Source organism: Pteropus medius, unplaced genomic scaffold (assembly GCF_902729225.1).
Source record: "Pteropus medius unplaced genomic scaffold, Ma_sr-lr_union100, whole genome shotgun sequence".
Classification (NCBI taxonomy): Eukaryota; Metazoa; Chordata; class Mammalia; order Chiroptera; family Pteropodidae; genus Pteropus; species Pteropus medius.
In genome coordinates, this window is record NW_024352787.1 from 26,411,890 (window position 1) to 26,426,683 (window position 14,794).

General features: G+C 39.4%; 1 protein-coding gene across 11 annotated transcripts in view; it reads right to left on the reverse strand.

Moving 5' to 3' along the window:
- GTF2I (general transcription factor IIi) overlaps positions 1-12,119 on the reverse strand; it is a 93,796-nt gene extending 81,677 nt beyond the window's left edge. For 5 of the 11 annotated variants that reach the window (XM_039849085.1, XM_039849087.1, XM_039849084.1 and 2 more), the window contains exons 1-2: positions 11,751-12,119; positions 9,773-10,920 (exon numbers count right to left, since the gene is read on the reverse strand). In XM_039849085.1, the coding sequence (XP_039705019.1) occupies positions 9,773-10,325 (553 nt within the window). In that variant the 5' untranslated portion in view covers positions 10,326-10,920; positions 11,751-12,119. The remainder of the gene's footprint in view (positions 1-9,772; positions 10,921-11,750) is intronic. The other 6 variants (XM_039849090.1, XM_039849093.1, XM_039849092.1 and 3 more) reach the window with 3 other exon arrangements.
- Between the last annotated feature and the right edge of the window lie 2,675 nt (positions 12,120-14,794).

A 14,794-nucleotide genomic window follows, 5' to 3' on the forward strand; every position in this document is an offset into this window, starting at 1 on the left:
AATTTCAAGTATCACTTAATTCTAAGGAAAACAGAATCTCAAACTTTTAAAAAATATAAATTCTTATTTATAAAAGTAATTTATTTCAAAATAATGAGTACCTATTTAAAAGTCATCATCTAAGATGTTACACATTTTGTCATAAGATGGTGCCTAAAATGAATGTAAAAGATCTAATAATTGAATCAGCTGACTTCATCCTAAACAAGACTCAGTCGCATTAAAATTATTTAGATTATTATGTAATACTATCTTCTGGCAATCTTTTAAGGTTGCCTAAGTATTTCTACCTCTGAAATCAATAGTATTTAAATACTTCCATGTTCAAACTATAATTACTATAATTACCTCTCCTTTTTCAGGAGAGGAAACATTCATCCCTAAAATGTCAGCACACATTTAGTACAATCAGTTCAGATTTTGGACACAATTTATAAATGTCTTAAATATTTTCAATATACTACCATTTGTTCTAGTTATGTCCACTTAGTAGTCTCTATAGAAAACGTGTTTAAAGTAATTCATTGACCCTATGAGCTTGTCTTCTGAATTATACCAAAGAAATTAACTTGTATCTTGGTGACATCTGCCTGACACATTTTACAAAGCAGGCCTTTTTTAAAAAACATAAAAACAGCTGATAACTTGGAAAAACAATATAAATTGCCCAAGATTGCAGCATTAAATAGAATCTAATTTAGACCTGACTGCTCTTAATTCTCCATGTTCTTTCAAACCACAACATACACTATAAGATTTAATCTAATTTTTAACATTTTCTATAATATCTAAATCTTAAAAAAACATTACTCTCTCAAGGACTGGGACAACAACTATAACGGAATTTTTAAGTCCATGCACTAACTTTCATTCCTAAAAAGCAAAAAAATTCCCAGCCTCAAGAGAAAAAAAAGAGGATTCCACAATTCTAAAAAGCAGATATTCTCATTATCCCAAAGTACTGCCACATACAATACTTATTAACAAAGGAAAACAAAGCACACAACCATCTTAACCGAGTGATCCAATCCAACAGAATACAATGAAAACCCTGCCCAATATGCACTGGACAAACCCAGGTTGAGAGATATTCTATAAAATGACGGCTCTATAACCTTCAAAAAGGTCAAAGGCAAGAAACTCAAAGACTGAGGAACTATTCTAAAGTGAAATATATTAGAGACAACTGGGTGAAAACATTATCCTGGATTAGACCCTTCTGCTGTTAAGTGACATTTGGCAAAACTGAATGGGGTTTCTATGTGGGAAATTTTGTTTGTTTACTGTTCTTGAACCTACAGTTGACCCTTAACAACACAGGTTTGAACTGCACAGGTCCACTTACATGCAGCTTTGTTTTTTTTTTTTGCATTTTTCAATAAATACATACAGTGCTGTAAATTTATTTTCTTTTCCTTATGATTTCCTTAATAACATTTCCTTTTCTCTAGCTCAGGGATCCCCAATGCTCGGGCTGTGGACTAGTACTGGTCTATGGCCTGTCAGGAACTGGACCACACCGCAGGAGGTGAGTGGCAGACCAGCAAGCAGAAGCTTCACCTCTGTCTGCAGCCGCTCCCTAGCTAGCATCACCACAGATCATCATCAGGCTTTAGATTCTCATAGGAGCCCTGGTTCCTGGTGCCAGAAAGGTTGGGGACCGCTCATCTAGCATACTTCAAGGTAAGAATACAATATATAACACATATACAAAATGTGTACTAATCAACTGTTTATGTTATCAGTAAGGCTTCTGCTCAACAGTAAACTATATTAATAGTTAAGCTCTGGAGAGGAGTCAAAAGTTGTAAGGGATTTTCAACTGCCAGGGTTGGCCGCACCCCCTAACACCATGCTGTTCAAGGGTTAACTGTATTTTGTGAGTTTAAAAGTGTTCCAAGGTAATTTTTAAAGCATATTAAAATTTCTCCTACTTTTGCATTATTTCATGCGTTTTTAATTCTTGTAATTTTTGCTGTCTGTCACAGGTGTTTAAAACATCTTAACTGGGAGAAGAGCTAAGGACATTAAATAGTAAGCTACTGATTACAATCTGTCTCTATCAGCTAAATAAAATTGGAAATAGGTTGTTTTTCTTCTTGCATTTTAAGGAGGCAATGATTAGAAATTCATAAAGGTAAGTATGTCCGAAAATATAAACAACCTAAAGTTTATCAAATAAAGCTCTATAGACTGCACAACAACCAGTAAATCTCAGTACTTTCCAATAGGAAATAAATTAGGTTGGTGTTTCATTCACATGTTCCATTTTAGAAATATTTAATAACAATATAAATTATCACAATTTATATTAAGATGTTAACAATGTTAATATTAATTATATATAACATACATATTTAATATAGATACTTCAGCAAACAGGAAAAACAGCCAGATAGCCGATTTTAGTTCATTCAACTTTTATTAAGTTTTAGAAATAACATGGAGTGGCAAGTACTTAAAAATAAAACTAGAAATCCCTAAGACAAACCTTTGACCAAGATTTTAAGTCAAGGCTTTTAAGTTTTTATTAGCAGACTGTTTACATTTTAATATACTAAATTCTTAATTTCTATCTGCTGAAATAAAGCTGGTAATTATATCAATAAAAACCAAGTGATCTCTCAAGATGACATAAAATACATTTGAAGGGTTAAGATATGAAATGATGTGCGACTGTGTTACATTTAACACCATTTCCAAAAAAATGTTGAGATCTAACAAAAATAGCTAACTTTTTTCTAAGCTAGGCAAAGGGAAGAATGACAAAATAAAAAGAAGCCAGGAAAGAGGATGTGCCCAGTTAGTTGGTGGGTCACAAGTTAAATTCTAAGTTTCACAGTAGCCAAAACAATGTCCTTGAAAAACAAACAAATAAACAAAACTTATCAGCTATTCAGGAACACCCACTCTTCTGGGCCCTACAGTTTAAGAGAAAAATTTCACAAATGCATAAATTATACTTTTAAATTGATAGTCCAGATTTTTAAACAGCAGCTTCCTCTGTCAATACATAAAGAATGTATCCCTTTGACCTTACCCCAAAATTTAAAAACTATTTGGTACAGGAAAAGTTGGATCACTTGTTCCTTTTCTAACTTTCTACAAATTGGAAGGGGAAGTGAAAATGAAGTAATTATGGTCTAAAAGTCCATCTTTATTTTTTTAAAAGTACTGTCCCCAGAAGGCAGGCAACAAAGCAAAAAGCTGTTATGAACACCAACTCTGGAATAAGGCCAAAGTTCTGAATTCAAGTTGACCTTGGGATTCTTTAATCCTAAACATACTAGTCTGGAAAAAGACAAAAATATGTATATTTACCTCACAAGGTTGTCAACAGAATGTATTAAGTACCTGACAGAATGCTTCACACAGCATTCAGTAAATTGAGTAAGCATTTAAAATGTAAATATTATTAAAAGTTTTTTATCTACATATAAACTCTCCGAATTCAAATTTGATAAAATGAAAATTTCCCAACTAACTGCTTTGATTAACATTGCTAAATAAAATAATCTATATTCTGACAGAGCAGGAAAATTCATCAGAAAAGTGTTAAAATAAATCACTGGATTTTTTCATATTTATTTTTACTTATTTTTCCCAACTTTATTGAGGTATAATTGACATAACATTGTGTAAGCTTAAGATATACAATAAATCGCTGCTTTGAAATAAAGTATACGCACCTTTTAAAACGTGCATGTGCAAAAGCATGAAATTTTGCTTACATCTAACATACTCAGATTGTTTTAAAATTTAAATTTAAAAAAATCACCTTACTCTAAATATCTAAAGAAATAAATGAGACAATATACAAACTAAAGAGTCTTTATCCTTAAGCTCTCAAAAAACAATATAAATTTGCCCATACCGTTATTTTCAAGAAACATTGTATCCTGGAGCCTCAGAATACTTACCCCCAACCATACTGAAGGCCCTCAATATGTTGGGTAACTGGATAACTGAGTAAGTACTAAGAAAGGATCCCTTCTTTTCCTAAGCTTAAAATCTAGAAGCTGAATAGTGAACAATAGCTCAAACATTCATTTTGCTATTTTTTCTACAGATAAGGCTACAGATATAGGAAAAAGTTATGAAATAACTTGAAAAGTAGTTGAGTAAAGTGACTACCCCACTGTTTTACAAAATGCCCGAAAAACTTACTCTAAAAGTTATACAGAAGCAATGAACATGATAAAAATACATAATCAGAAAACAATTTTAACTTACTGTAAAAAATACTATAATCTCTAAGAACCATGTATGTAAATGCAATTAAAAAAGAAAACATTAATTCTCAAAAATGAGACCTATACAATGAGAACTCTTCATAGGCTGTCTAACCAGAGCTTGTTTTAACCAATTCATCACTACTCTCTGCTTCTACAATTACAATATAATCTTATACGCTAGCTTTTTAAAAATTATTTGCTTTGCCATACTACAAAAACTTCAAAAATCGCTGAGTATTAAAAAGGAAATTCTGACATCCTACAACATAGATGAACCTTGAGGACATATGCTAAGTGAAATAAACATCACAAAAGGACAAATTCTGTATAATCCCATTTATATAAAGTACCTAAAATAGTCAAGTTCATAGAGACAGTAGAATGGTGCGTGCAAGGAACTGGTGGAAGGGATTACTGTTTAATGGGCGATTTCAGTTTAGGAAGATGAAAACATTTTGGACATGTGATTGTTGTACAACAATGTGATCGGACTTAATGCCACTGAGCTATGCAGTTAAAGATCAGGAAAATGGTTTTGTTATGTATATTTTACCAAAAAAAAATTTTTAAACCCTATAAGGAACCTCTTGAAACAAAGTACTCATGGTAGAAATGGCAAGCACATTTAATCTTCACAAAAAGACAAACTCGTTTTACAAGGATTTTCTATCCTGTTAGAGATTTGTTCAGTTCCGTACAAATATTTCTGCCCCAAGGAAAGCATTAAAAAGAAAAATACAATGACTCAGCAATTCCACTCCTAAGTACATATGCTAAAGATCTGAAAAGAGGGATTCAAAATATACTGTACACCAATGTTACAGCTGCAATATTCGTAAAAGCCAAAAGGTAGAAACGATCTAAATGTGCATCAACAGATGAATGGAGAAATGTGGTATATCATACAAAGGAACCTTATTTAACCATAAAAAGGAATGAGGTTCAAAATACGCTACAACATATATGAACCCTGGAAACAACATACTAAGTGCAATAAGCCAGACACAAAATGACAAATACAGTATGATTCCATTTGTATGAAATATCTAAAATAGGCAAGTTCATAGAGAAGGAGAGTAGATTAGAGGTTACCAGGGACTAAGGGGAGGGAGGAATATAGAGTTATTGCTTAGCGGGTACAGAGTTTCTATTTGGGCTGATGAGATTTTAGAAGTAGTAGTGATGGTTTTAACAACACTGAATGTAATTAATGCCACTTAATTAAAAATGCTTAAAATGGCAAATAAAAAATAATAAGAATACAAGGAAGAAGTTGAGCTAATGGATTTCCTTTAACCCCTTTAGCCAATTTTAAATTAATTCTAGTACTAGGGTCAGTTTCTCTGTTCTTTCCCCAAGTATAAAGTGGAGTATAATATATGCTGTCATCCTTTCTCAAATTATCATTTTACAACTAAAATAATGTAACCTAAGTGTTTTAAAGTCTGAAGCTAAGACCATTTATTAATTTTAGTTCGGTTCCAACACTTCATTTTCTTTAAACCAATTTTGGTGTAAAAACCCAATCCAGACAAAATTCTATTCACGTTTATGTTGTAGTCAATAGTAAGAGCTTTATTAACAAATTCTTTATAACAATGCAGGAGCAAAGTTTTCTCAGCTTTCATCAAACTGTCAATTTCTAGTAAAAACATCTGAATGGGACCTAGCCAAAATAAGATAGCTAAGCCTCTATCTCCTTTAATTATCCTATAAAAGCAAAGAAATTGCAACTACCGTTCAACTCCTTTACTAGTTTCTGCCTCAAATACATCATCTTCAACAGGGAAAGAAGGCACTACCTCTAAGACTTAGAATAGAGATAGAAAATAGGTGAATTTATCTGTTGAGTAACCAGTTCCAGAGACTATTTCAATTATATATTCACCATCTGCAAGGTAGACGGACTCTATAATACATTATATATACACATTAGAAATATATAGGTTCTGCCTATTAACCGTGGCTCATTTTAACCAGATACCCTAAACAGAACCAAACTCTTCACTACTCTCTGATTCTACAATTATACTGTATTATAGTCATATATAGTACTTTTTAAGGGGGGTGGGGGGGACATTTCCCTTACCATTACTACAAAAGCAAAAACAATTTGTCACAAGGGGAAAATCTCAGGAAGAACAAGTCCTTGCCTTCATAGACTTCATATTCTCCAGTTTCTGGAGATTAACCTTGTAGTCAGTATTAGTAGTAAAAATTTTATTTCTTTAGAAAATTCAATTTCTCAGGGGTGGCTCCATAGTGTAGTGGTTAGTACGTCTGTTTTACACACAGAAGGTCCCGGGTTTGCACCCCAGGTAGAGCCACGGACCACACCATGATGGGTGCCAGGCCCTGGGTGCACGCTCAGAGCGTGTGGGAGGAGATGCCCCGCCTTCAGAGATCCAGTTCTTAAGGGGAAATGGCAAAATCCATAAGCGGAAATGGCAAAATCCATAGGTCAGGAGTAGAGGTGGGGAGTAATTAAAAAGAGGAGGAAAAAAAATTCGATCTCTCAAAAGTATCAAACATAGTATTTTTATGGCTAATATTTATTGACTGTTTACTGTACACCTGATACCATGTTAAGCATTTTTAACTCATTCTATCTTCACGACAACCCTATAAGAGAAACAGGTTCTATTATCATCATCCCATTTTTTAAAATAGAGAAACTGAGACACAAAGATGTGAAGTAAACTGCCCAAGGTAACACAACCAGGAGTGGCAAGGACCAGGATTTGAATCTAGGCAGTCTAATTTCAGAATCTACGCCCACAAAACGATATTCCTTCTCTCAATTATAAATTCATTTTGCTTCTCCAGTTACATTTTTAAAATAATCCAATTCTTTAAAATCCTATATAACACTTAACCAAAGCACAACCAACTCCTCCATCAACTGACAATCCATGACTCTATCGAACTCTGTCTTACTTTCCCACTAGGCCAAAGTGGGAAACAGCAGAGTAGTAGTGTCAGAAACATGCATGGAATACTAAAAGGATTGTAGAAACGAAGAGAAAAAAGTAAAAACAAAAACAGGAAAACTGCAGTAATGAGAATTCCAGTAAAGGACAAGAGAGAAGAAAAATGGTAAAGGCAGAAAGAGGAAAAAAAGAGAAAAACATCAAGATAATACCCTGATTTATCCACATAATTTTTCCAGTATACATACATCCTCTAAAATACTAACTCTTAATTTTATTCCACCAGACAGGTAGCCTCAGCTATACTTTGGTTAATCGAGTATTATTCTTCATATTGCTATACTGGCATTTTAAGCCCATTGATTACAATGAATGTCATGACACTACAATCACAATGAAATGATTAACTGCATTTCCTGCTTTCTTTCAGTCAGTAACAAATAACCGTAACCCAATAAATGTATTTTTGAAGAAAAATACTATGAATGATCTTTAGTAGACTGCCATTAATTCTTAGCAATAATCTTTCAGGTAAATTGCCTCTAATGCATTTCTAAAAAATAAAATAGCATTCTCAGAGTATTCAAAACAACTTCAAAAAAGTTTCCCTTAGACATCCATAAAAAGCACTAGATCAGCATCTGTTTAACCCAAAAGTTAAGACAATTTTATGTTAATTATAACCACAACTGTTAAGAGGATTGAAATATTTAAAAACTCATTTTCAGTAAAGAATGAAATAATGGTAGAACTGAATGAGGTAGAATGAAATGAAAATAGGCCAGTCACCAGTAATAAAAGAAAAGGCTAAATGTTTAGTAATTTTTCGGTGTTTTATTTACTGCTCCTATAGATAATAACACTGGGATTAGGGACCTTGTCTTTTATATTTTGTTTTGGAACATATCATCAATCTATGGGTCATCAAAAATGACAGAACATAACTGTAACTAATCCCATTTCTCCTACCTAATGTGAGATTACTTTATCAACAAGACTTGTACCCCAAGAACCTTAAAGCCTACAACTTTAATGACAAAGTCTTAAAAGTAAGCCAAATTCTTGGAGGTGTGGGGGCGGAGCTCTGGCTGTTCAGCCCCAGCTGCTCAGCCAACCCCTGCCGGGCCCAACTTATCTCAGTGCCAAGCACAGGCCTATCACCCCACCCCGTCTAGCTTCTTAGACTTTATATTCAGATGGGATGCTTTAAGCATCTCAGGAGGGAGATAAATTCCTGTGCCATGAGTAAATTAAAAAATGAATGATGGTGGAAAAAAGACCAAAATTATTAGATTTGTAATTTTATTCATACTTAAATATCCATAGCTTTTTTAAACTGGACTTTTTAAACTTTCAATTTTGTAATCATGACTAATAAAATAACTCAGTTTTCCAAGCAATCTACAGTAAACAGTTCAAGCTATTTTTAGTTAAGATCTAGTTTTATAGTAATAAAAAGCAAACATCTACAATAAATTCTCCTCACTTAAAACTTAATTTGGACGTAGTTCCATAGTGTAGTGGTTAGCACGTCTGCTTTACACGCAGAAGGTCCTGGGTTCGCACCCCAGTGGAGCCATGGTCCATGACCCTGGAAGCTAAGCAAGGTTGGGCCTGGTTAGTACTTGGATGGGAGACCACCTAGGAAGACCAGGTGCTGTAGGCATAAATAATAAATTTAAAAAAGAAAAAAAACTTAATTTGCACCATGGTGAATGGTTCTCAAGCTTCAGGGCCACCAGGACACTAGTTAGTAATACAAACATGCCCCCTTTCCTCTCTCCAGACCTGCAGAATCAAAGGTCTGGGGTGGTACTTAGTGATTCTGTTTTAACAAGCCCTCCAGAAGATGCTGATGCTCACTGCTGGAGTTTGAGAACCACTGGCTTAGGGGGTAAGAGTCAAAATGCCTATATTCAAATCTTGAAGTCAAGGTTTACTTGCTTGGTAATCAAGAGTACATTACCCAGCTTCTCTAGGCTTGTTCCTATCTTTAAAATGGAATTACCGGATTACTTTGAAGATTAAATTTTTAAAAAAAGGATTAAGAGCAATGCCAGGCACATAGGAAATATTCAAATGTTAACTGTTATTACTATGTGCAAAGCACTTTGACAGCTGTAGACTGTAAGGGGGAGAGAGACTAAGGCAGAAAAGGCTTAATCCCTACCTAACTAGGAGTTTAATACCTAGTGACTAGCCCAGACTCATGTACACAATGCAGAACCAAACACACTCCTAGAGAAAATAAATATGACTTCGCAAGAGGAACAAACAAGTTAGGATAACTTAAGAAGAACAGCAAATTCTGACCAAACAACATAAGGGAAGGCTTTAAAAAAGAAGTGACTGCATATAAGAAAAAGTTCCACAGCCTGAAAAGAAAAAAGTCACTCCAGCCTAAAGGTATGAGCCAAGATGCCAAGAAGCAAGCCAAAGGAAAGCACAAGGCAGTAGATCACAGTAGCTTAAGAATGGACGAAGCAAAAATATGTACAGTAGTCCCCCCTTATCCAAAGGGGCTATGTTCCAAGATCCCCACTGGATGCCTGAAACTTCGAATAATACTGAACCCTAAATATACTGTTTTTGCCTATACATACATACCTTCCTCCTTAATCAACTTCTTCAACTCTGCCGGAAATGTGGCAGTAGCTTCTTCATCAGCAGACGCAGCCTCTGCAGTAATTTTTATGTTTCTCAGTCCAAACCTATTCCTGAATCTGTGTAACCATCCCTTACTTGCAGTAAATGGCTTGGTGTCATTCCTTTCAGAGGATCCTTTGAAGTCTTCATATAGGCTCAGTGCTTTCTGGCGCAACATGCTGCCGTCAACCGGAACACATTTTCTGTTCATATCTTCCACCCACAAACTTAATGCCTTTTCCATCTTAACTAAGCATTTATCACGCACTGTGGCCGTAACTTTTGCAGTTTGAGGTGCCACAGCAAAACTAGCACGAATTTCTTTTTCCTTCTTCACAATTTCACGGATAGAAGATTCGTTCTTACTGTAGATCTTGGCAACCTCAGCATAAGATTTTTTTTCTTTCCTTATTAAGTCAAGAATTTTCACCTTTTCACTTAAAGGAAGCACTTTACGGCTTCTCTTTGGCATATTCGAATTGCCAGCATCACTACTCTTGCTCTTTGGGGCCATTATCAAGGAAAATAAGTGTTACTTGAACACAGGCACTGCAATACGAAACCGAGATGGCTACTTAGTGACGAGCAGCTGGTAGCGCATACAGCGTGGATACGCTGGACAAAGAGATGATTCACGTCCCGGGCGGGACAGAGCAGGACCTCATCGCGCTACTCAGAACGGCGCGAGAAATTTAAAACTTATGAACTGTTTATTTCTGGAATTTTCAGTTTAAAATTTTCTGACCTCAACTATAACTGTAGGAAGTGAAACCGCGGATAAGGGGGGGAGGGGAGTCTACTGTATCAAGATATAAGATCAGTCATCCCAAAACATAGGCCTTAGCCCAGGGGAAAACACCCTGCCACCTTAGTACACACTAATGTACATTACCATTTGCAAACTAACTTCCCCTTTTGTTTTGTCAACACCCAGAGACTACTTTCAGGCATTGTGGCCTAACAAGCCCTTGTCTGCAGCAAAGTTGAATGCAGAGGGTGAGAAGTCTGCACGGGTGGGGGAGCCCGCATTCGCAGGAGTGAGCACTACTTGAACAGGACCCGACATCATCTGAACACTCCCAGCCGCAAATTAGCGCAAAACCATAACACTAAAAAAAAACAAAACAACAACAAAAAAACCTCGCTTTAATAAAGACAGAACTTGGATAAGCAAAAGCGGAGGAGACGAGGAAGGGGAAAGAAGACAGTTTTTTGTCTCCTTCCTCCCCTGAAACCCCGTCTGGGTGCGGGCCCAATCTAGACGGCTTATTTTCGTAGCCTAAAGGCTGAGGTTTTCCTTCCGGTCATTGTGTTTACTTCCCCCCAAGAACAGGCCCAGCGGGGAAGGCGCGCCCGCCGGGCCGGGACAAAGCCCTCTCCGGGCTCCACCTGGGTGCAGGCAGAGAAGGGCAGGGGTGGGGACTGGGAGGGGCCGCGCTCCCCCGCCTGCCGGCCGCAGTTACCAGGCAGCGCAGCACCGCCCCTGCCGCCCGCCGGCCAATCCTGAGCGTCGGCTGCCCGGGCGCACGAGCCCCAGAGACACCAGGCTGAAGCGCGACCCCACCGCTCGAGCCTGGCACCGCGCGCGCACCCGCACCACTCGAGCCGGCCAATCAGCGGCCGGGCATGCGCAGCCACAGGCTCGCTCGCGCGCAGGCCTCACGCGTGAGACCCCCCCCCACGAGGCGCCGGCGCGCGCACCCCTCCCCCATGCGTACACAGGCGCGCGCGTGCAACTGTCGTCCCCCGCGACCGCGTCTGCTCCTGCCCCACCCCCAACGCCGGCAGCCCGAGGTGGGGGGGCTGGGTACCCCAACACGGCTGCCGACGGTCCCCAGACTCCTGCCCCTGCAGGCCCCGCAGGGGGAGTCTCAAATAAAGGCCCTGCTCGCGATGGCAACTGGGGAGGGGGACGGGGTATAAGGCGACAGGGACTCACCCGAGTGCAGCCGCCTCCAGGCAGCGCTGGGGTCGGGGTGCCGAAGGGAAGCGAGTGTGGGCCGTGCACGAGCTGCGGCCGCGGTGGAGCAGCCTCGGGGTGAGGCGAGCTGGCTAGCGGACAGGAGGTGAGAGGGCGAGGGGCCCGTGCGTCTCAACCGAGCTCCTGTCACCGCCGCATGGCCGCCCTAGCAGGGCCTCGCTCAGCGCCTAGATCCAATCAGAAGGGACCGTGAGAGAGGCCCAGGTAACCGCGGCAGGCGGGCGGCCACGGCTAAAGAGCGCGTGCGGAGAAGCGGGGGGGCGACCGGTGGCCCCTTTTCTCTGCTCACCGAGCTTCTCTCTCACCCTCCTCTTTTTTTTTTTTTTTGTTCCTCGAAGGCGCGCTGCGCGTGCGCACTGGCAGCACCGCCCAGCGGGAGTTGTAGTTTCTGATTCGTCCCCATCAACGCAATGGCGGGGGCGATGGACTACGACTCCCAGGAAGCGTCGCGCGGGCGAACCCCAAGTCCGGGGACGCGGAGAGTGCGGCGCCCGGCCCTCTCCGGCAAGGACTGTCAATGGAGGCGCGGGTGGTGGGATCGAGAACATGGCTGCACCTGGGGCCTGCGCGGCCGCTCGGGTGGGGGAGGGGAGCCGGGGCTCAGGGGCGAAAATCTAGGCTGATGATAGTTCCAGCCTGCTCCCTGCGGCGCTCCAGCCCCCTCAGCTGCTGTCCAAGACTGGCAGTTACTCTTGCACGCGAGATTCTCTGCAAATTGGGAAGCCAGAACACGGGAAAGTCCGGGGAGCCTCAGGCCGGCCTGCCGGCCTCCGTGCTCCGCTAGGAGAATTCCTCTGCCCTGCACCACCCTCTGGGACACAAAGAACTATTCGTTTTGAAAGCTTACCTCAAAAGAGAATGTTGCTCCAACTTTGGACGGGCAAGGGGAAAGGACGCTTCTGTTTCTATTTACCTCCCCGAAGGCCGCTCAAGCTCTCACTCGACATTTAAAAAGAAAGTTGAGGAAAAGCCATGGAATGAGAGCAGAAAACCTGATTTGTAGCCCGTTTTATTCTGTCAACCGCTGAGCAATTTTACTCAAATCCATCCCCCAGGTTATTTTTTGCTTCTCAACTTTCATTAGCTCATGAATTTTGAAAATGCTGAGACATTACTGTTCACTTAAATTAAACTCAAAAGTTTAAAAAACTCGAGCCTAAAGATTTTAGATGTGTATGTAAAGCACAAAATGGAGTAATTTTGTAGTTTTTTCCTCACCGGAGATTCCAGCCAGGGAAGCTATTCGATCCCCCTTTTTTCTTCCCTTTCTGTAAGTGGCGACTACATCGCCTTTTCCAGCCTCTGTTGCTGGCAAGAAAACTTTCCAACAGCCAGTCTTTTGATGTACAGTAATCCCCCCTTATCCGCGGGAAATAAGTTTCAAGACACCACCCCACCTCCAGTAGATGCCAAAACTGCTAATGGGACTGAACTCTATATATACACTATGTTTTCCTATACATACATACCTTCTTCCTCCTTATTCAACTTAACTCTGCAGGAAATGTGGCAGTAGCTTTTTCATCAGCAGAGATATCCTCTACAGTAATTTTTGTGTTTCTCAGTCCAAACCTATTGCTGAATCTGTGTAACCATCCCTTACTTGCAGTAAATGGCTTGGTGTCATTCATTTCAGAGGATTCCTTGAAGTCGTCATACAGGCTCAGTGCTTTCTGGCACAACATGCTGCCATCAACCAGGACATAGTTCCTGTTCATGTCTTCTACCCACTTAATGCATTTTCCATCCTAACTAAGCACTTATCACGCACTGTGACCGTAACTTTTGCAGTTTGAGGTGCCACAGCAAAACTAGCATGAATTTCTTTTTCCTTCTTCACAATTTCACGGATAGAAGATTCGTTCTTACTGTAGATCTTGGCAACCTCAGCATAAGATTTTTTTTCTTTCCTTATTAAGTCAAGAATTTTCACCTTTTCACTTAAAGGAAGCACTTTATGGCTTCTCTTTGGCATATTCGAATTGCCAGCATCACTACTCTTGTTCTTTGGGGCCATTATTAAGTAAAACAAGGGTTACTTGAACAAGCACTGCAATACCCAGACAGTCTATCTGATAACAGAGACTGAGACGGCCACTAAGTGACTAATGGGCGGGAGTGTCTACAGTGTGGCGACGCTGGGGAAAACATTGGGAGAGGGTTAGAAAAGTGAGTTGTTAAGACAAAAGTTCATTTAGTCAAGATTACCCTTGTCATCATTAAAACGTTGGGTGATAGTCCCGCTTCTTTGAATATGTTTAACACTTGGAGTGAAATTTTGCTGCTGCTTCACAACCAACTTCAACTTTTTTGATGTTGAAGCAGTTTCTAAAGCTGTTACATTATAAAGCAGTTCCTAAAATTTCAGCTGGCTTTGAATTGCCTCTAGACAGAAAGTTGGCCCTTTTGGGACAATGAACAGTATATGGATCTGTGCATGGTTTGAAATGCATGTGGAGGCCAAGGCTTTTTCTCAGTGTACTGCTATTGACAGGTCTGTAGTCATAAATGTCATGCTTTTTCAGTCTTCCCTAAGGCCTGGCCCACTACCCTTATTGGCACATTTGTTGCTATTCGTTAGCCAATTTCTCCCTTACCTCATTGGTACAAATGCTTTGTTAATTGTAATCATAGTTATAAGCCACTTCGGATACCATCTCTCAGGTCAGCCAATTATTCTTCCTACACAGGATCATATTGATGTCTTTTGGGTTGAGGAACAGATGAAAAAAATTATTGTTTTGTGTTTAGGAATAATGTAGTATGAAATCTTCCTTTGTTTAAAACACATTCAGGCTACTTTTTTTAGAATAACATTAAACATAACAAGATGTTGTTCCAAGACCGAGATTGCAGAAAGAGCAAATTTGCAGCTCTTTACTCATTCTCACTTAAGACATACTGCACAGAGCCAAACAGCTGGCAGAATCTTGCACATTATTTATTTCAAATTATTTGAAATATTTTTCTTGTTGAACCTAGTATATGAAATCCTGTAGATG